This window comes from Elephantulus edwardii, unplaced genomic scaffold, assembly GCF_000299155.1.
Source record: "Elephantulus edwardii isolate Elephantulus edwardi_28Jun2011 unplaced genomic scaffold, EleEdw1.0 scaffold00174, whole genome shotgun sequence".
NCBI classification, from domain to species: domain Eukaryota; kingdom Metazoa; phylum Chordata; class Mammalia; order Macroscelidea; family Macroscelididae; genus Elephantulus; species Elephantulus edwardii.
In genome coordinates this window covers 3,950,215-3,973,226 of record NW_006399924.1, presented here as the reverse complement: position 1 = coordinate 3,973,226, position 23,012 = coordinate 3,950,215, and the positions used below count along the sequence as shown (strand labels likewise).

Here is a 23,012-nt window from a genome sequence, read left to right as displayed (position 1 = left end):
ATCGGGATGGGTGTGTCAGAGGCAGTGTGGTTGGCGCAGGATAGAGCAGGGTTTAGGGCTGTTGTGCATAGGGTCGCTATGAGTTGCAAACGACTGGATGGCATATAACAACAACAACAACATAAATCAGGAGGCTGACCATCTTTCTCACAGAGCTGGAGGTGGATTAGAACTATGCGGGAACCATGTGCCTTTAGGCTGGCAGAGTACTTCCTTACCCACAAGAACACCAGAATTCCCTCCAGTCAAATAAAAAAACTTTCTCATGCCCTTGAGTCAGAAACAAGTCCAGTTTTCCTATCCTGGGGCATGGAAGCGGACCTTTCTCCCACAGAGCCATTGGTTGAAGGAAAAAGCTCAAGGGCAGTTTGTGACTGATTATTCCTGAAAGAGACCTAACATACCTGTTCATTCAATGTTGGCTCTGTCTACCTCTTTTCACAGATGTATAAACTTGAAGCTGGGATATGGCTCCAACCCAGGTATGCTGGCTATCAGACTAGTTTGTGATCCACCCTCACCTCTACCTCACTTTAGGCAGTATACTTTATCAGTATTTCACATTCAAGTGTTATCTCCTTAAAACTAGGATTTCTGTTTTGGATATCTTGTACCTCAGTATCTAGTACAATTTTTATTTGATACAAAGTCATCCTCCTCCTTAGTCAGCTACCAAAGGTAATTAATCAGCGAAGAAGCATGCAATTTGTGCCAGTCACCATGCAAATATTTTATATGTATCCCATTTAAACTTTGGAGGGGTGGTTGTGTACCTTCGAGTCAGGACCGACTCATAGCTGATGTCTAGCGAGTTTTCAGAGGTAGTTTAATCTCACAAATGGAGACTACCCATCTTTCTTCCGTTCATAAAAAAAAAAAAAAAAAATCACAAATCCTGCGGGTTCAAAGAGGTTGTCCGAGGTCACACAGCAAGTAAGTGCTCTTAAATCACCTTTCATCAACCAGACTCTGGAGTTCAGCCTCAGTGCCAAACAAATGGCATTTGTTGAATGAATGAATGAATGAATGAGTGAAGAATCACGCAAGTAAGCACCCTAGAAGTGCTACCACTCAGAGCAGGACTCCGCCTGTCGCTTTCCTACCACACACAATACACTTGGCTCCTCTCAGTGCCCCGCACAGGTTACGAGACTCCGCCTTCAAGTTGAGCCTGAGCCAGCCACGCTCCTACCTCGGGGAGTTTTGTAGCTCTTCACGTAACGAGTTTGCTTTTGGCTCTAGCCCTCATGTGGCGGGCCTCTCCCAGCCCTTCGACCTGAAGTCCACTCTACTCCCGTGCCCCTCCTCTCTGTCCATCCTTACTCTCCAAACTTCTTTTTCCACCGTCTCTAAACTTCAGTCATCCTAGTGCCCGCCTTCCCACTCGTACCGACCAATCAGTGGTCTAAATTCTCGGTGAGAGTCCGCCCTCTGTCTGCTGGAGGCCAATCCTTGGCGTGAAAGGCGAGTGCTGGGGCGCTTTCCCAAGCGCTCGGCCTGTGACGGCAGCGCGCCAGGCGCCGCGCGGCGGGAGGGGGCGGGGTTCTGGATGAGGGATGGGCGAGGGCGGGGGGAAGGGAAGAGGGAGGAGGAGGAGGTTGCGGCGGGTTTGAAAGCGGCAGTTTCCTGGCAGCACGGGCAGGCGTTGGTCTCGGCGCTCCAGCTCCGCAGCGGCCGCGATCGATCCAGCGACGGGTCTACGCGCGCTTCTGCGCGTCCCCGACGGATTTTTCACGTTCCGGCTCTTCCCCCTTTATCTCCCCGCCCCTCTGTCTCAGCCTTTCCCGCCGCCCGGGCGCGGAGCCCCGGGGCCAGCCGTCGGCAGTGACCCCGCCCGAAAACCCTTCTGGAACCTCCCGGGGACAATTCCCTTTCTTCACTCTAGTCCCGGGTGGCCCTCGCGGAGCCCGGTCAGCTCGGCAGAGCGCCACCGGGAGGGGCGTCCGAGGGACGTCTTGGGGCTTGGAGGGGCCGGGCCCCTAGCGGGCTGTGGTCGGGGGGGCCGGGCGGCGAGGCCCCCCTCGCCGGGCTGCGGGGCCGGCCCGGTGCTCCCAGGCTGACAAGGGGCCGGAGCGGCGCCCCGGCCGCCCGCACGGGGTCTCCCCCATGGTGCAGCGGGGTTCGGGATGTCGAAGACGCTGAAGAAGAAGAAGCACTGGCTCAGCAAGGTGCAGGAGTGCGCTGTGTCCTGGGCCGGGCCCCCAGGCGACTTGGGCGCCGAGATCCGGGGCGGCGCGGAGCGCGGCGAGTTCCCCTACCTGGGGCGGCTCCGCGAGGAGCCGGGCGGGGGCACCTGCTGCGTCGTCTCCGGCAAGGCGCCCAGCCCCGGGGATGTGCTGCTGGAGGTGAACGGGACGCCTGTCAGCGGGCTCACCAACCGGGATACCCTGGCTGTCATCCGCCACTTCCGAGAGCCCATCCGTCTCAAGACTGTGAAGCCAGGTACTCCGGCCCTGCCTTTCGGTCTCCGAGGGGGGGGGGGGCGTCCTGGGAGCGGCGGCGCCTCCTAGCCGCCTTGTCGTCCCGGGTAATCCTAGACCTCTATCTAGGGTGTGTCTGACTCCTTTGCCAGGGGACGTGGTGGCGGCAGTGATTCCCATTTTGCGGATAGGAATACTGAGCTCTGATTTGGCAGCCCTGCTCTGTAAACTGTCACCAGAATTGCGATCAGAAACTAGATTTGCAAAATTTGTAGCTCTTACCTCCCTCCACAGACAGAGTTTCTGAGTAGGAAAAGCAAGCCCTTGGCTGCTTTCCTTTGTGGAAAAAAAATCCTTACCATTTTTACAGCAGTCTTAGGCATTGTCTAATAGGGAAAGATTCTTATTGAAGTGCTTGATCCCAAGGTTAACCACCCAGAGTACCTGAAGGCTTAGCTGCTTCAGTGTTTTCTTGCACCCTAGCAACATCTCAGAACTGACAGCCTAACTATCAGACCAGGTGGTGCAGGTGACTGAGTGGATTCGGATCTGTGGTGTGTGGCAGAGTGATGTGTTCTTGCTTGGCGCTGTTGAATAGAATCAGGGTTTTGAAGAAGACCTAGGTGCCCAGCTGAGTAAAAGCGTTTGTAAATATCTTGATTTTGCAGAATTGTGTTGGAGAGGTGGGGGAAAAGAACCCCCGTTTCCCTAGTGTCTTTTATGCTAGTAAAATCTGCTGCAAAGCACATTGCGTTTATGGAACACTTGCCGGTTTCAGAGCATTGATCAGAGCTGCATACAGTGAAAGCTATTAGTGTGTAATAGCCCTCATGTATTTTTTTTATTTACAACATTGTCGGTTCTTTCAGCATTTGTAGAATATGTTTTTTTTTTGTTGGGAGATGTGTACAAGAGAGAGAATTATGATTGCAGTGTTATTAAAAACCATATTATTTTTGCTGAATGTGTTGTTCTTAACATACCATGCATCAAAATATAAGGAACTGCTCAATTTGCACTTAACTTGTCCTAGAAATCAGTCTGTCCTTTCACCTTAAAATGCTAGAAAAACCTGGAGGAAAATGTAATGTTATCTTTCTTACTTAATTCCCTCAATAAGTCTTTGGAACTATCTAATAGTCCTTGTGCTTAATCAGAACTGATAGTTTGTGGTCAATATGCATAGAAGTGTATTAGGCGTATGTGTGTTGTGGATATATGTGAACACACATGTCACATGGTTCTACACTCTCAAATTAAGATTTTCTATTCCATCATATTTTAAGCTTATTTAAAAAAATGTTATAAAGTTACTAAGTTTTGGCAGATTTTAAATTCCATTTTATCTAATGTTTGATTTTATGACTTCTAATATTCTTCCTTAACTTAAACTTGGAGACTTTGCTATAAGCCTTGTGAAAAGACTTCAAGCAATAATTCAGCCAGAAAGGCACTCCCTGTAATATGCAAAATATCTTATATACGGTTTAGTGTAGTCTAGGTACCATTAAGTTCAAATCCCACCAGTTAAGGAATAATGAGAACATCTGGATCATTGCTTTTGTTTTGATTAGTTGAAGCATGTTGTTGTTTTTGTTGTGTGCCATTGGCTGACCCTCTGAGAGGTTTTCAGAAGCAATTATACTGGAGGAGTAATCTTTCTCCCATGGAGCAGCTGGTGGATTCTAACTGCATGCCTTAGGGGTTGCAGTGCCGCATCTTGCCACTAGGCCACCAGAGCTCCATCGATGATGTTATAGCTGTTATTTTCAAAGATGAATTTTAAATTTATAGATTGAGGAGGAAGCTAATGTATTTGAAAATATTTGGGTATCTTTAACATTAGCCTGATCTGCATTCAATGAATTTTCTCAATCTTTACATCAAATTCAAGGAAATGATTTCAGGTTTAAAGTATGTTCAGTAACATTAATTATATGGAATTAATATGCTTAGAATGTAGTTGGGATGCAGTACATTTATAAATATTAATAATATAAGTTCTAAATAGTACACTTTTTAAAAAAGGTACACTCCACTCTAATAATTTTGAAAAGGTACAATTATATAGGTGTTATCTGAAATAGATATTCTTGTCTCTAAGCAAATTGTAACTTTAATCACTTTCTGAAAAAAGTTATTCTTAATAGTCTCATGTTATGCATTATTTTAAATGACTTTCTTAAATGATTTTGCTTAGAAGTAACATTTGTTATAAGACAGCAAGGTGTTTGCAGGTTATGCACAAGACTTTAAATACTAGAAATTAAGAATTTTGTAAGTTTTTGGCTAGAACTTTCTAAGTAAAAGAGCATAACAAAACAATTATTTTCTCTAGGAATGACAGAAAATCTACACTAACGTGATTAATTTTGAAAATATAGATTAAAGGAATTTAAAAAGGAACTTGCCCTGTACATTGTTTTTGTCTTTTCTCTAAAATCTGTGAGACAAGTGGACTTTTACATTTGATAAGATACTGTAAAGGGTCCTCTTGTCATGACTAGTAAACTCTGTATTAAACTATAGTCCTAACATGTCATTTAGAAAATAGTGCAGTGAGAAAGTATAATTTAACCATTTCTGTGAGATGTGACATTATTTGGATATAATCTCATATTGTCTTCTGACAGAGTCTGTGGTGAAAGGGCAGGCTGGACTGTGTGTAGCATATGGGTGCTGCTGCTGCACTGATTCTCTCTTTCCATCTTAGTAGATGTAAACAGAAGAAGAAGGAACCCAACTAAAAAGCTAGGACTGTTGAATGACTGAAAAAAAGTCTTTCTGGCAGTGACTGGTTTTAGGTTTGATTTAGAGTTGTATTTCTTCTCCCTGCCTCCCCTCTACTTTTTGCTGTAATCCCTACTAGAAAATTTAAAGTAACTCTTTAAAATAAGTTTCCTAATCTGGGGATTTTTTTGAGGGAGTTATGCAATTACTAGTTTAGTCTTAGTGTAGTGCTTAACAGTAAATACTTTTCCTGCTTCTTGAAAAATCATTAGTTCTACCTACCTCTTGGGAGCAAATGGTGGCTTAGTGATAAGGAGTTGTGCTGCCAACCCAAGGCACGTGGTTTGAATCCACCAACTGTTCCATATGAAAAAGATGGACAGTATTCTTCTGTGTGTTTTCAGCTTCTAAAAACCAGTTGGAGGCTCAGCTACGAGCTATGAGTTATGAGTTGGTTCCAGCTGGTTGTTAGATGACAGCAACAGCCTTTCGCTTTGTGTAGCTAATTAGCTCTTTCTTAATCACCTTCTATTTCTTTTTCTATATAGAGAAAAAGGAGTTCTGGTGGCATGTTTTTGTTGTTGTTATGGGCCATCGAATCATCTGCGACTCTAGCGAACCTGTGTGTATTAGCTCTGAACCCTGTCCTATCCCGAGTCACTATCATCATATCCAACAGACCAAAATCCATTTTTCTAATCACTGAGTCAGTCCATCTCATCCTCGGTCTTCCTCTCCTGAGCTGTCCCTCTACCCTTCCAAGCATAATGTCCCCCTCCAAAGACTGGTCCTTCCTTGCTATGTGCCCAAAGTATGTGAGATGGAACTTCAAAATCCTTGCCTCCAGGGAGCCGCTTGGTTTCACCCTCTCCAGGGACTAGCTTGTTCTCCTGGCAGCCCACGGTATTCCTCTTCTCAGCACCACTAGTCGAAGGCCTCGATCCTTCTTCAATCATAGTCCATAGTAAATTGCCCTGCTAACTCAAAGGCTGAGCATCTCTGGTTTGAATCCACCAGTGGTCCAGAGGAGTAAAACGGACAATCTCCTTGTGTGCAGTGTACAGCCTTAGAAGGGTCTTTATGAGTTGGAACTCAGTTTGAATTGAATTGTTGAGTTTAGAGGAGAAATGTCTCTTCAATTGGATTTTTTTTTTCAGTGAGTTCTCATGGCAAAGTCTGTAGAGAGCTGCTCTGCTAGCCTGAAGATAGCTCTTCTCTGGGGATTTGATTCCACCTGTAGCTTCAAGAGAGACTGATGGGCTGGCTCCTCCACTTACAGGCTCTGGAAATCAGTGAGTTTGAGTTGGTGGTTTGGTTTTTTATTCCAATAGTGAAGAAAGTTGAACTTTGGACCTCTGGTGTAATTGTTTCATGAAAAAACCCCAAGATCAGGATTTGATGGGTTTTTTTGCTTACACTTTGAAGTATATTCTTTTTTTTTTTTAAATGTTTGATTTCTTTGTTGTTGTTATTGTTGTGTGCTGTCGAGTCAGATCCAACTGATACATGAGGAGACTGTCCCTCCTTCTCCACCAGAGTATCTGGTGGATTCTAACCTGAGCTCCCTTTGAAGTATATTCTTAAACAATTTTTGTTCTCATTTATGATACAGTAGTTACTTTGTTTCTAAAATTTCCTAAACTGTGAATGTATGGTTAGGTAGGATATGTAAACATTTGCTTCTTCATAAATGATTGAACACGTCTCTCATTGGTGGTAGATTATGTGGATTTTATTCAGAAAATGATAGATACAATAAATATGTGAAATCATTGTCTTTTAATTACTACACACACAATGTATTCAAACTTCAGATTTCTTACTTTGTCTAGAGTGAAAAGTCATAAGAAACAGTCTTACAGTTTGTTTAGACAAAGACTGATTAAAAACAGATTTTTTCATATGTTAATTAAATGTAGGTACATTTTCATTATCTATTTCTTTGAACATCCAGTTTTGTTAAAATGGGTACATGCCTAGAAATACATTCCCTGCTGGTAATGAAATAGTGTTGGATATAAGGAATGTTTACTTTATGCAAATAATAAGTAAGTAATTCTACTCTTAATTCTGATCTTTCTGGGTTATTTGAGATTCTTTTGTGTGTATGTAGCAGATACTTTTGGGATTTTTAATGAGTTTTGTTTAGTAGTTGTAATTTGAGAAGGGAAGTTTGATGAAAATTAGAGTTGCTCTCAAGCTGCCTGGATTTGTAATATATTCCTCTTTACCTTTGAGGACTGAGTGATGCAGTCCCTTTGTTAGGAAAGATAGCATCAGATTGGTAAACCTAAAATCAAGAAGTAGAGCATGACCTCTTAATTATCACCTCCAACTCATAGAAATAATAGGTTCATGGCCTAGTGGTAGCTATGCTGCAAACTCCAAAGCACATTGTTTGAATCCACCAGCTGCTCTGCAGGAGAAAGATGGGCAGCCTCCTCCTGTGCAGTTTCATGCCTCTGAAAACCCACAGCAGAGTCAGGGATGGGACAGTTCCCAGAAACTCAACAACAGTAACAACCATAGTAACAGAGTTCTGATGTGCTGCCAATGCAAAAATCCAGGTTTGAATCTACCAGCTGCTCCATGGGAGAAAAATGAGTAGTCTCCTCCCGTGTCATTCACAGCCTTCTCTTGTGAGAGGGTCAACTATGAGTCAGTTTCAGCTGGATGGTACATAATAACCACCACCACCATAGTGGTAAGGGACCCTGGTGGTGTATATACAGCACTTAGGTGCTTGCTTGCTAACTGAAAGGCTAGTGGTTTGATCCACCAGCTTCTCTCTTTGTGAGAAAAGACTTGATGATCTGCTAATGATCAATGTGGTAAGCCTGATGGGACAGTTCCATTCTGTTGTATAACATTAGCTCCCTAGTAGGCAACAGTAACACCATCATAGGGTCATAGGTCTTGTTAGATTTAATGAGCGTCATTAGAAAGTTAATCTTTATTTTTTTTTGCTTTAGTTTTTTATTCATTTTTTTGTAGAAGGTACTTCATTCAAGCATCTTAGATACATTTCTTTTCTTGCTATGTTATTGATCTTGCCTTCACTCTACTATTTAATTTCTAATTTTCCAAAAAATGCTTAACATTTGACCTTTTCATTTTTCTTTCATGGGACATACGCTGTGTATTTGGAGAAATGACTTTTCTTGTATGATTCTGGGATTTATATTAGAAACCTTTGTGTTATGAGAGGCAATCTTAGTGATTTCCTATCCTCCCATCTGTAATTTGACTAAACTGATGGCAAAACAAATGAAATTTGTTCAGTTATCTGATTTATGAAGCCCTTGCTTAATCTTTTCAGTTGAATAGTTTCATATACCTTCTTTGCTATATAATCCCAAAGTGCTTTGCAAATTTTACAGGCATTTAGTGTTTGAGAAGGGAGTCAACGAGTAGTGTAAATACTTAATGCATTCAGCTACTGACTGAAGGCTGGGGATTTGAGCTTATAAATAGGTGCTGGTATATGCGTTCTTAAAAAGTCAGTCATTGACAACCTTACGAAGCCCAGGTCTGCTCTGACACACATGATGGGTTATCATGAGTCAGAATTGACTCTGTGGCAGTGGATAAATAGTGTTTGGGAGTATGCTGTAGAACTACATCTTTATGTACTACTTCATTATTATCTAAAGAGCTCTTATGACTTACAGTGTTATGTGTATATTCTAACAGAAAGGTCACTGATTTGAATCCATTAGCTGCTTCATGGAAGAACGATGGGCACCTACTCTGGAATTGCCTTGGAAAACTGGTAGAGGGTCCCTGTGAGTGTGAATTGATGAGATGGCAGTGTGTTTCGTTTTGGTTTCAGTTTCAGTATTGTCTACTAATTTAAAAATAAATTTTTGGTTAAAGGACAGCTATTTTGATAATGAAGACTAGAACTCTTTCTCCTTTAATAAATTATTTGTGGTTTTTCTTCAGAAATTTGGAAAAATAATTTCCTTGGGATTCTACATGTTTGTAGGGAGAATGAATGCTTCTAATATAAAACTGTTGCCAAAGGTGAGCTTTTCAGTATTGTGAGAGATGTTTGTGGTAGAGAGGCAATTTAGTTGCTCTTCTCCCTGGAGAACAAACATTCAGAATATTTTTCAGGGAAAGATGCTTATTTTACCTCAGAAGAGAAAAGAAAAAGTACTGTAACTCATATATTAGTTGCCACATGTGTTTTCCCTTATCAAACATTTAGTGATATACACCCCACCCCCACCCCCCGCATGGGCCACCCTGGGCTGTGCAGTGAGTCAGAGACACTCTCTGCCTTCAGGAAGCGCATAGTTCTGTAAGAACTAAGTGATTTCGTGGTAACAAATGTCTAATTGTAAGAATTTACCTTCTTCACTGTCCTACCAATATTTAAAACACTGGGTATGAATTTCAGTGAAAACTAAACATTTTAGGAAGAATTTAGGTTTTTAAGTTATTAAAAAAAGGAGAAAATCAAATAAAAAGAAAATCATCCCTAAAAGCAGGCACATTGCTGATAAAGTACAGTATTATGTCATTTTAAGGGCAAATTTTGCATACTTTTCTATCCACTTTGAAACTAATTACTCTTTTAGTTGGATATCAGATAAAGTAGTTCGTGTACATTGAAGATATATTTTATAAAAAAATGTGTCTTCTAATTCTAAAATATTATCTTGGTATGCTTAGTGATTTTCTACAAGTAAAATATGTGCATGAGGTGAAATAAAAGTTTCATTCTTTTTTATGTCTTATATTCTTGTCTTCTATGTCCTTGCCACCTGCCCTTATTTTCTGACTTGGCTGGCTGAGGAGGGAATTGTGAAAATATTGAATGTCAGCCTGCCTTTGAAAGATGGACGGGTTTTGGTTGAGTGGAACTAGTGTTCTTTCAGTATTTGGCAACCAGAGGGGAAGAAACACAAGAGGCAAGAATGTACAGTATAGAAATGTCTAGGGTGTTTTCTATCTCAGTAACCCCTCCTTTTTTAAAAAAGAAAATATATATCTATAAAAAAAATGAAATCTACATTGTTGGATAATTGGAAACTAGAGGAAAATGTATTGTTTACATGGTTTCATTATGAATTGTCTCTTGTAAGTTTGGTTTTTAAATTGGAACTTGAACTACATTTTCTCCTAGAAATAATACTGTTAAGGTGCTTCAGTGCTGTTTCTGACTTTGGCTTTATTCAACTCTTAATAATTTCGTTTAACTTATAATATAGTTGAAATAGTGCCATAAATAGTTTGCTTTATGGTTCTCAGCTTTCTTGGGTTACTTTGGAAGCCTCGTCAATTTTATGGAAAAACACTTCAGTAAAATGGGAACGAAAATGTATCTCAACCTCAACCTCCCTCCTCTTTTGTTATGATACAGATGATTGGTTTGCAGTGAAAAGAGAATGGTGACACCGTTGTAGCTCCCTTTTCCTCAGCTCTTGGCAGTTTTATCCTGATGCAACTGTACCACCGTGGTTCTAAGGAGTCACTCTCCACTTCATCCAGTTTCAGTTATCCGAGCTAGTCCAGGGAAGATGGGCCACATTTTGAGGATTATGATCCCCAAGAGAGGATAGTGTACACAAGTTTGCTCCTAAGTGGAGGTATAGCTCAGTGGTACAGTGCGTGCTTAGCACGAGTGTGCTCATAGATCCCAAGTTACTGTGTCTTATTTTAGAGAAACTAAAGAATTTTAGAGAATTACTAAGAAATACAAAAGAGTAAACTTTCTACCATGATTTACTTGGAATTTAGGGGTTTTTTTTTATATTAAGGAATGAAATGAAAAGAAAATGTTACTTTAAATTTATTAATAATTGTAATTTATTCTATTTAAAGGCTTTATTCTTTATCTCAAATATGTAATATGAACAGTGTTATGGATTGGATTTTGTCCTCCCCAGAATATGTGTCATAAATCCTAACCCTTTGCCTATGGTTATAATCCCATTTGAGAATGAGTTGTCTTTGTTATGTTAATAAGCAGGATTGGTATAGGGAATGCTTTGAGTCTATCTCTTTTGAACTATAAAAGAGATTAAACAAGCAAGCTGAACAGAGATGGGGGTAAAATAGGTGGTGCCAAGAGACATGGAAATCTTCAAGGAAGCAGGGTGCAGAAGCTAAAGAAACAAGGACCTTCCTCTAGAGACCACAGGGAGAGAAAGTCTTCCCCTCCAGCCTGAGCTCTGGATTCTGACAGCTAACTCCTACATTGCAGAAAGTGCCTTCTGTTGTTAAAGCCGTGTGCTTATGGCATGTCTGTTATAGCAGCTCTAGATAATTAGGCAAAAGAGAGGAAGACCCTCAACAAGGTGGATTCGCAGTGATTGTAGGCTGGTGCAGAAGAGATCCTGAGGATGGTGCAGTATAGACTGGATTCCAGTCTGTTTGTTGTTCAGTGTAAGGCCATAGTGTGCCATAATCTACGCAGTGACAACAGTCTTAGAACAATGAATAACAAACAGTAACTGATCTACTTAATTAAACCTTTCTGGCATCTTAGGTTGTTTGCTACTTTACCAAAGTTTCAAATGCATATAATTATTTTTCTTCAGAGTTTTTGAGAGGCGACCCTGTATCTCACTATTGATCTGAGGGAATTTTGTGTGACGGAAAATGCTATATTAGTGTAAATGATGCCATTTAACAGAAATAGACTTATGAAATGAAAAATGCTGTGAAAGAGAAAGAAATATTTTATAAACAAATGCTTTATTTTCTAAACTTAATCATGTATAATTAAAATAAATTAGTTTCATTCCCTCTCCCCTCTATAAGAGACATTTAAAAAGAAAAATCTACTTTAATGGAATAGTTCTGCAGAAACATTATCTTTGGATTTATTTACTCAGTTTTTAACAGACTATCTGGTAATGAATAACTTAGATCTCAGAAGGGGAGAATTCATGTAAATTTTTGTATTTGTCGGATACTTTCTGTAGCAAGTATAGAAAATCTGCTGAGCATGATCTAAAAAGAAATTTATTGACTTATATACATGAGCATCCAGGCGTATATCAGGACTGTTACTGGATCCTGTTTTCCTCCTGGGTTGATTTATTTTTCAGCTACATGCAGCAAGAAAGGTGACCGTGAATCCTCCCCTCCCCCGAGTCATATAGTCATGTTGCTGTTAAATGCTGTTGGGTTGACTTCTATAGTGACCCTATGAACTCCAAATCAAAGCCTTGCCCTTTCTGTGTCATCCTCACACTCTCCGAAATGCTCAACCCCTTTGTTATAGTCATTGTGTCAATCCATAATGTGGAGGGTCTTCCTCTTTTTTCACTGACCTTACTAAGTATGATGTCCTTTTCCAGGGACTGGCTCGTCCTGATAACATGCTCAGAGTTTGTGAGATGAACCTTCACCATCTTTGCCTATAAGGATCACTCTTGTTGCACTTCCTGCAACATAGATTTATTTGTTCTTTTGGCAGTTCATGATATATTCAATAGTTTTTGCGAGTATCACAATTCAGAGACATAAATTCTTCTTTTGTCTCTTATTCTTTGTTTATTGTCATACAGACTCTTTAAAGGTCCTTATCTCTTTCTTCTTGTTGCTATGTGCTAAGTTGCTTGTAACTCATAGCAACCCTGTGTACAACAGCTCTGAACCCTGCTCTATCTTGAGCCAATTTCTTTGTCTCTGACACATCTGTCCCCATTATTCCAGGCACTGAGTCAGTCCATCTTCTCCAGGGTCTTCCTCGCCTGCACTGACCTTCCACCCTTCAAAACATGATGTCCCTTTCCAAGGACTGGTCAATCCTTGGAACGTGCCCAAAGTAAGTCAGATGAAGCTTCAAAATTCTTGCCACCAAGGAGTAGCCTGGTTTATTGTCTCCAGGTCAAACCTAGCAGTTCATGGTATATTCAATACTCTTCTCCAGCACTATACCTCAAAGGCATAAATTATTCTTCTATCATCCCAAGTCTTTGTCCAGCTTTCTGATGCATAGCAAGTAATTGTGAAGACTATCGCCTGCATCGGGGGCACCTCCTTAGTCTCCAGTCTGACATCATTGCTCTTCAGTACTCTGGGGATGTCCCTGATTTTCCTAGCGCAGTTCATCTTTTGACTTCCTAGCTGCTGGTACCAAGAGTGTTGATTGTGGAACCAAGCTAATAATCTCAGTCTTTTCACTGTCTATCATGTTGCTGCCTATTGGCCCAGTGGTTGAGAATCTTTTTTTTTTTTTATGTTCAATCCATTTTGAAGGCTGTAATCCTTGACCTTCTGGAGCAAATGCTTCAGGTCCTTCTCAGTTTCAGCAAGCAAGCAAGGTTGTATCATCTGCATAACACAGATTGTTGATTGGTCTTCCTCCAATTCTGATGTCACATTTCTCCTTATAGAGCCCAGCCTTCTGGATAATCTGTTCTGCATATAGATTGAAAGGGTACGGAGTGTTTCCTTGCTCTGTTCTGATGACTGCCTCCTGGTCCAAGTATAAGTTTTGCATAAGCACAAGCAAGTATTCTGAAATTCCTATTCTTCGCAGAGTTAGCCGCAGTTTGTTGTGATCCATAGAGTCAAATGCCTTTGCATAGTCAATGAAACACAAATAGGCATTCCTCTGGTACTCTCTGCTCTCAGCTAAATCAATCTAACATTGGCTATAATATCCCTAGTGCCATGGCCTCTTCTAAACTCAGCCTGCACATCTGCCAGTTCTCTGTTTATGTGCTGTTCTAGTCATTTTTGGATCATTTTCAGCAGGAAATTTGCATATGATAGTATGATATTTGGATATGATATTAATGATATTACTCAATAATGTCCTCAAATATCATAGAGTCTGCAAATCTCATGCAGGATTTTGGTCCTGTCCTTTCTCTTGGGACAGTTGCTGAGGAGAGAGGGCAGTGTGGTACTATGATTGGCCAGGTCTGGGTGACATGTTCACTTTTGCAGCTAGGTATGAGCAGCATGGTATGATTATTCTTGTACCAGAAACTCAGAGATAAGGGAGGGGCAGTTCCTCAAAGGATGGGATGCCTAGGAAACAGCACTGCAGGAAATAGCCTCTTTTAAAACATTTAATCTCTTCTACTTTGAAGCCAACAGCATGACACAGTTGTTATAAAATTATATATATTTTCTTTTTTAACCAGATATTGGCTGTAGACCAAAACTGAGGTACTGATTTTACTCAACTATTATAATTTTTGATGGTTTTCATATAAAAGCTACTTTTATCTATAAGCTGCTGCTGAAAAAATTGTCATATTAATACCATAATATATTCAATTTGAAAGTACTGCTTGTGATTGAATATTTATTTTATTTGAATTTTTTTATATAAAATAAAATTTTAAAGTCAGTACTGTTTGGGTAGATAAAATATTTTACAAATTTATTTTCTTTGGCAATGAAAAAATGATTATTACTCTAGTTTAAAATATAGTTTCATCAACTTAATATTTTATAATTTTAAATGAAATGTTAGATTAATTGCTCTCCACAGGTTTTATTTTTTAAACAATAATCTTTTAACATAAACTGAGACAGCATCTTCATATTTCTAATCTTTTAAGCATAATCTCATAGAAATAATAAATTCTTCTATGACTCTTAACTTTGCAACAGTACTTACGTGTGCAGTGTAGTATGTATTTAACAAGAAAAAAAATTTCATGGCAGCCATTGTGGAATAAAATCACACCACCTTTTCCCCCATCCTGTCCCTGTCCCATCCCCTTTACTGAGAGGTTAGTAACCCTTGGGGAAGAGGTGGAGATTGAAAGGGAGGGAGGGACTTGTGCTCAGAACAGCATGTCATGCTATTTTTATATATTCTTACTACTGTATTCGTGGCTTTGACTTAGAAACCAGAATACAAAAATTTGCATATCAGCTTTCAGTTTATGTATGACGTACATAATAGAAGTTTTGAATGTTTCCCAAATGTTGTCTTATATAGCTGGATCTTCAGAGATTATTAAATGTTTATAAGTTATTTAAATATTCTGACTATACATAAAAATATGTATCCATGGAATTATATGTGTTTTGCTAGTAAGATTCACAAATAGGCATTATATTTTTTGTTTGATTTAGTTGCCACTGAGATGGAACTGACTCATAGCTGATCTTCAGTGGGTTTTCAGAGCCTATACATTGCATGGGAAGAGATTGCCATTTTTTCTCCCCCTGAGTGGCTGGTAGATTTGAACTGCCTGCCTGTGGATTGGGAATTTTCTTTGAATGAAGTTAATTTGCTAACCAGAGCTATCGCACAACGTAATGCTGATAAGTCAATGACACTGTACCCTCCCTTTGATGACAGCCCTAAGTTCAGACAACCTTGTTTTCAGTTTAATAGGAATATTCTGATCTGAGCCTCATGATCTGCCTGGCATTTACTGAGTAGCAACTGTATGCTAGGACATTACACATACTTCTCATCTGATTCATGAGATTGTCAGCCTGTATGTTGGCATAAATCTGCCTGTAAAAAATTATTATATCTTTATTCTCCATGAGCCCAATATTTTCTCTCTTTTTTTATACAAGCAAACTGAGATTCAGAGAGATTAACACTCTAAAGTTGGTTTAGATTATAAAATAGCTTCACTGTCCAGATAGAATATTATTTCATTATGTCTGAAAATTGTCTGCATTACTTCTTATCTCCCTATTTATTAAAGGAACAACTCCACAATTCTGAATTGTTAGAGTGGGTGTTAAGTGCACTAAAATACCGGGCAACTGTTGAAAATGAAAGCACTGTGTCTTGCTTTTCTTCCTAAACAAAGGTTGTGGTGGTGTACTCTAGTCTATACAGCTGAACTACATGCTAATGTACCTTACTTCAGGAATTACAAGTCAAATGGAAAGTTAGCTTTAATTCCTATTGCATTAGTAAAATATGTTTTTCAGCAGTTACATGTAAAAGGGCAGGTACTTTTAGGATAAAGTGTACTTGTGAGAATCATATACGTGATACTGGAAATAATACCTGGGTCAGTACCATGGTTTTGACCATTTGCTGTGTAATTCACTTACCAGGATAGTGTTTGTAATCTTTGTTAGCATGCTTACATTTTGAGCTAGATAGCCTAGAAAATATTCTAGTGAATGTAGGAAGGAACGTATCACAGAAGTAGGGGTATTTTATAAGTACACAAGAATCCCTGGTGATGCAATGATAATTGTCTGGCTACTAACCTAAAGGTTTGTTCTTTGAACCTACAAGCATTTTGCAGAGTAAAGATATGGCATTTTGCTTCAGGAAACAGTTACAGTCTTGGAAACCAGAAGAGGGCAGTCCTAAGGGGCTGCTATGAGTTGAAACTGCTTCAGTGGCAATAATTTTTTTTGTTTGTTTGCAGACTCTTTCCCAACTCTACTTTGTTTAAATAAAATGTAGCCCAAGTAGGTAAAAGAATAACTGGTTGGATTCAAGTAGACTCTCTTCCAGTCTTCAAGTATTACACAGTGAGGTGTATCCTTTGAAGAGGCAGTTAAAGCAAGTTGTAGAGTATTGGCACCACTTATTTTTTAAGTGTTTTTACTGTTATGTTTTCTGCTTTGGTTTACAGTCACTTACTCAACTGGAAAGGACCATAGTAATCCAACCAATCTTTTTAATCTGCAGATAAGTAAGTCAAGGTTTAGCAAGGGCAGCAGCTTTGCTCAGAGTCTGAGAGTGAACCTCACAGAGCTGAGACTAGAGAACCTGGGTCATCTGGGGGGTTTTTTTTTTGTTTGTTTATTTGTTTGTTTTAGTTCTAGTGTAAGAGTTTGTGCAGAAACTTAGTGAGAAAATAATTAACCTGTTAAATGCATTCTGTCTCTTCAGAAGTTGGAAGACACAAATGAATTTTAATCGTTATTGTATACCGCACAATTTCAGGGTGTTTGTAACCTTATATAATGGGGCAGCTTATTGCTAAGATTTAAATAATCAGAAAATCATTAGTCAGTGCAACAGCAGAATATGAGTATCTGTTCTTGGTAGTAGTTTTGTCTTTGAAACTGTTTTTCCTATAAAATCCTTTGCATAAACTCCTTCTGAATCATTGCTGCTGTGTGTTAAACCACTGTAGCTGTTTTTGCCCCTCTATGGGGATGATGCTACACAAGTCTGATTTAGAGCCATCTAGGAGAGACTTGCTTGGCTCCACAATCAAGACTTTTTGCACTTGTTGTTATGTGCCGTTGAGTTGCTTGTGACTCATAGTGACACTAGGTACAACAACTCTGAACCTTGCTCTATATTGAGCCAGTTTCATTGTCTCTGATACACCTACCCCCATTATCCCAGTCACTGAATCAATCCATCTCATCCGTGGTCTTTCTCTCTTGCACTGTCCCTCCACCATTCCCTAACTAAGTGAGATGGAGCTTCAAAATCCTTGCCTCCAAGGAGCAAGTTGGTTTCATTTTCTCTAGGACAGACCTGTTCCATGGGAGGAAAATGGGCATTCTCCTGTGTGGTTTACTGTCTCTGAAAACCCGCTGGATCATCAGTTATCAGTAACTTCCGACTAAATGACACCCAACAACAACAACAGCAGAATAACATAGCAGTCATAGCTGTCATCACTTCTGCTGTATGTGTAGGACAGAGATGCTTTAGGCAGATCCCTAGACTTGGCTGCAGCCAACAAAAAAGTCCTTGTCTTTGAGTCAAAACCAAGATAAGTGGAGTGAGGAACAGTACCTGGGAGATTGTATATTAATAACACCAGACTAATGAATATAATGGTAGTTTTGCTTGGATTCTTTGTATGATTATGGAAGAACAGTGTATAGACATGAGCCATCTTTTTGCATTCAGTCTACCATATACTCCTTTGTGGTATTAGGGTTCTTTGCAAGAACAGGAAAGGACACAATATAAGGAATTAATTTCCGAGGTAATCTTCAAAAGGGCAGGAGAGCTGGGCTCTAGGTTAGGCTGAACATCTGAGAATGTACAGCCCACTGTGAGAGCTGCCATTTCTGCTGCAGTCAGGATAGTGGAAATCAAGAGGTTGCCACTGAAACTATTGAGTTAAAAAATTGTGCTGTCGAACCATAATCAAGCCACTGCTGCTGTCATAACTGCTAGAAGACTAGAATTCAGCATCTGTACGCTGTGGTCACAGCATCCCCTTGATGCCCATGATCTAGTGACTAGAACCTGGAATGTTCAATCTGGCCACTGCTGCCTCTGCAGCTTTGACTCATCACCCTTGAAGCTACACTCGACATTGGCATGTCCGTGATCTTGATTGCTAGATGAAAACAGCCAAAAGCTACTGGCTGTCGGATTTCTGCTCCACTTCTTCCTTTGCAATCTCATGTCCTGCATCTTAATTGTGAACCAAAATTACATGCAGCATACTAGCTGTAAAGGAGTCTGGAAAGGAAATCTTTAACATTTTGAAAGTCTGCACTCAGGAATAAAAAGGTGGATACTAATTTTATTTTTTTTTTCTATAATTATATTTTATTCATTTTCATAAACATTTAAGGTGGATACTAATTGCCACCTGACCCTTTCCTGTACTCTCATCCTAGAGAACATAATATTTGAAATAGGGTTTAACTTATTCTTTATGACACATTATCTTTCACGGTTTTGTATTAGTTCTGCCGGGTCCAGTCATGGCCAGTAAAGCAAAATTGAAATGGAGTCAGATTTGTAAAATGGATATTCTGGAATGATAACTGAAATGGTAAAAATGATATTTTGATGACCTGCTAGAAACATCATCTTCTTCCTAGAGAACAAGCACAGCATATGTCTTGATTAACAACTGAACCTCTTGAGCAGCAGAGTTGGGAACAGTGATGCTGTGCTCTAAGATGGCAGCTCTAAGATGTGTGCTGTTCTCATATTCCTGGCAGTACTTCAGTGTCCTCCATCAGGCCCCTGAAAATGTTCCCTATACCTTTTCTGAGTCTTTCATTCCAGGTCTTCTACTGACAGTTCTTACTGTTTGGGATATTGTTTGGTAAAACATAACAACAACAAAAAAATAACCAGCAACCCTCAAACTCATTGCTGTGGTGTCAAAACCAACTTGTAGCTTCACTGGATATCTGAGGCTGTGGGAGAATTCCCATCTTCCATGGAGTGCTGCTGTATTCAGACAGCCACAGAGGAGCAGCCTTTGAGTTAGCAGTATAGCTCTTTATGGATTGTGTCTTCAGAGCTCTTTCATTTACAAATCTGGGTTTGACCGAAATGGGTTTGAACTAGTTCAAAGTGCCCTTATTGTTGGTATGGCTTTTTTTTTTTTTTATGCCCCGTTGTTGGAATGACCGTATAAGTTGGTAGATTTTTAACATCTCAAACTCATTGCTGTCAAGTCAGACCAACTTAACACTCACACTCCAGTGACTTTTTTGGACGCTGTAACTTGCACCAGTATAAATTGCCCATCTTTCTCCTGTGTAGCTGCTGGTGTATTTGAACTGGAACAAAGGCACTGCCTTTGGATTAGCATCGCAATTACCAATAGACTATGCCACCAGAGCTCTTACCCCTCCAGGGACATTTTAGATTGTTAGCTCTGATGCTGTGACAATCATATTGATTATCACTTGCCTCCCCTTCACTCACTCCCACAAACCACAGGCTTCCAGGTTAGGGAGGACATGTCATCCAGAAACATAGGCTGTTGAGCAACCTGGGATTTCCATGGATTAAAAATATAAATGGGGCCAGTTAGAATATTTGAGATTTGAACTAAGGAAGAAAGGGAGGCTTTTCCACTTACAGGTAAGATCTTCAGCTGAGAGTTTACAGGCACTGGGGCTAGCCTGCACTCATTTGTGAGATTGTCGTTTTTCTAGAGTCAAGTCATTTGTTAATCATTGTTACTACTAAAAATCAAGTTGTAAAAAATCATGACTAAATAAAATATATTTAAAACAATGTAATAAATACTAAAAGTTAATACTTCCTATTCTACTCTATGGCACCTAAAACCCAAATTGTTTTACTCTAGCCTGTGCTATTGTGTTTCTTTTCATCTGTTGTCCTTAAATTGGGGAAACGCTGTGTAATGATGGGTTACTGCACATCTCTTCCCAGCTCTGTGTTCAGTGATGTCACCATCAACTCTGTTGGAAGCTGTTACTAGCATTTACCATGCATTGCACTGGCCGTGGGAATGTGAAAGAAGAGTCAAGGTTGGGGAGACCATGATAAACCTTGTGCAAACTGAAATTATGGAGAAGAAACCATGAGTATGCAGAAAAAACTGATGAGTGATATGGGTCTAGAAAATGGTATTGAATTCTTATATCTCTTGTCTCCAAGAGATTCGGTCCCATTTTATTATCTGTTCTTGGAATTAATGGCAGATTGTGAAGCTCTGAGTGTTAATAGTTTAGTGGAACGCTGAGAAAGAGAGAAAGGGAGGGAGAGGGAGGGAGGGGGAGAGAGGGAGAGCGAGCGAGAGAGAGCGCGAGCGCACGAGCGTGAGCGAGCAAACGCGTGCAGCCCTGACGGCATTATGGTTAAGCACCTGCTGCTAACTGAAAGATTGGCAGTTTGAACCCACCAACTGATGCATGGGAGAACGAATGGCTGTCTGTTTCTGGAAACTTTGTGGGCAGTTCTTCTCTATCCAGTAGAGTTTTGAGTCGGTATTGACTTGATGGAAACTGATTTATGTATGGATAATGTGCGTATGTATGTGTATATAAAAATATGTTTGTGCACCTTTGCATGCGAAGGAGACAATATGTTTAATGGTTATGATTTCAGTTTAAATTTTCTGGGTTAGAGATTCTGGTAAAGAAGATAAAGAACAGGAGGGGACATGTGATAACATGGGAAATTCCAGAGGGGGCATTTGTAGTTTGTCTTCATCTTCTTATCCCAAAACGTTTTATACTAGAACAAGATTAAAACATCTCATGAAGGATTCTTTTACTTTTTTTAAAATTCAGTTGTATTTTTCATGTCTAAACATTGCAGAGACCATTGCAGTTGATTGTACATAGATAAACTTGTTACTGTGCAAATACCCTAAGCGAGAAGGGGCTAGAATTTTGGGGCTTCATGACACCATTTCTTTACTACTGTAGCTCTTGCCTTTACCTTTCGGGACCTTTCAGGTGCAGACTATAGAGCTGGGCTATAGTTGTCTGTAGCTCACAGCCTCAGCCCCCTGTGCTGCTTTGCTCACCTGCTATTTCTCTGCTCATCTCTCTGGTTTAGTTTTCCCTTTTCTCTGATTGCTTCTCCCACGCTTCTCTACTTTCCAAAGAATAAAAAAACCCCTGACTTTGTATAGATCTTGCCAGCCAATTGCAGTGCTCTTTAATGTCTCCAATTCTGGATTGTCCAATCTCAGAGGGTCAAGTGTAATCTTAGGATGGTATTATTTTCTTCTGTGAAGTTTGTCCTTCCTCGGATACTCTGGAGCTGTTCTTTACCCTCAGAACATGTGTGTGTGTGTGGGCTTCATCCACCCCCTTATTTATGGATTTGGAAACATTCCAGAAGTCTGGTCTTAAGATAGGTAATATGTTACTGCTTATTTTGGTACTCTTGTTTTAGAGGTTCAGATTGGAGTGCATTTAGTTAACCAAACTTCATCTTTTATAAAAGAAATATTTTTTAATAAGGCCAAAACAAACCAGACTGTAAGTAGATCTTACTTTGAAAAGCCAATAGATAATCTCTTAGGATAATTTCTTGCTAATTGAAAGAAGAAATAAAATTGTCTGTTTGTGACATATTAATTGGACTCAACTTGATAATACCTAGCAACAACAGTCCATTGTTTAAAATGTTATAAGGCAGGTGAGAATTTTATTAGCACTTGTAATTATTGATGAACCCCTTACACAATAAAACAATATAGTAATTTTTTATTGTTATGAAAAATACCAAATGATTCAGGTAAAATTTGTCTTCGTACCTACATATTGCTGATATTTCAACACCTAAAATACATATTTTCCCTCTTGCTGTTGGTGGTGATTGAAGAATCTGTCCAGATCAAGGAAAAATTCACAGCTTTTATTCTGCGGTCATTTTACAGCTCTTGGACCCTAACTAGATGAGGAGAGACGACTGAATTATTCTCTGTACTTTGGAGCCCTTTCTTTTTTATACAATGGTATGACCTCACTGAGATATTCATAAGTTTAATACTAGAAAGGATCATTCCTGAAAGTTTGTGTTAGAGTACGATGGGGCTCACAAACCATTTGGAAAGTCCCTTTCTTACTAAGTTCTTAAGTCAGAAGTCCTTGTAGGAATCTTCACTGGAGTTAGACATCGTAGAGACACAAAGTTTGAGATGTGTGATTTTACCTTATATGTTATAACTAATTACTTACTATTTTCACATAATTAAAATTACTATTCAAAAGTGTGATACAAAGTCTCATCATCCTTGACTCATAAGGAATTCCCTGGTCATGCTTCTGAAATAGATTTGTTTGTTCTTTTCACAGGCCATATATTCAATACTCTTCACCTCCTCCACAATTATAATACAGCAGTTCTTCAGTCTTCCTATTCATTATCCTTCCTATGCTTATAAAATTATTGAAATTACTTCTGCCAGGCGTACCTTAGTCTTTAAAATGACACACCCCTGCTCTTTAGCACTTTAAAGAGGTCATTAGCAGCACATTTGCCCAATGCAGTATAACTTTTGATTTATTAATTCTTTCTTCCATTGATCATCATTGGGAATCCAGGATATTTCAAGATTTTTTTCCATGAAAAACCAAGTAGGTGGTAGAACCATTGCCAGAAATGGGGAAGACCTGAATAGCAAGGTATTTTTTTTTTTGTGGAGGAAGTCCACTAGCACCAAGAAGATTTTTTAGGGAGCTCTGGTGGCCTAATGGCAGGAAGCTGCTCTGCAATTCCAGAGGTGCACAGTTCAAATCCAC

The 23,012-nt window shown here is 39.7% G+C and overlaps 1 protein-coding gene across 2 annotated transcripts in view; it reads left to right on the top strand.

Annotated features, from left to right (window-relative positions):
- The first annotated feature begins 2,126 nt into the window (after window positions 1–2,126).
- Window positions 2,127–23,012, top strand: part of MAGI3 (membrane associated guanylate kinase, WW and PDZ domain containing 3) — a 296,586-nt gene continuing 275,700 nt past the window's right edge. For both annotated transcript variants that reach the window (XM_006895704.1, XM_006895705.1), the window contains exon 1: window positions 2,127–2,442. In XM_006895704.1, the coding sequence (XP_006895766.1) occupies window positions 2,127–2,442 (316 nt within the window). The remainder of the gene's footprint in view (window positions 2,443–23,012) is intronic.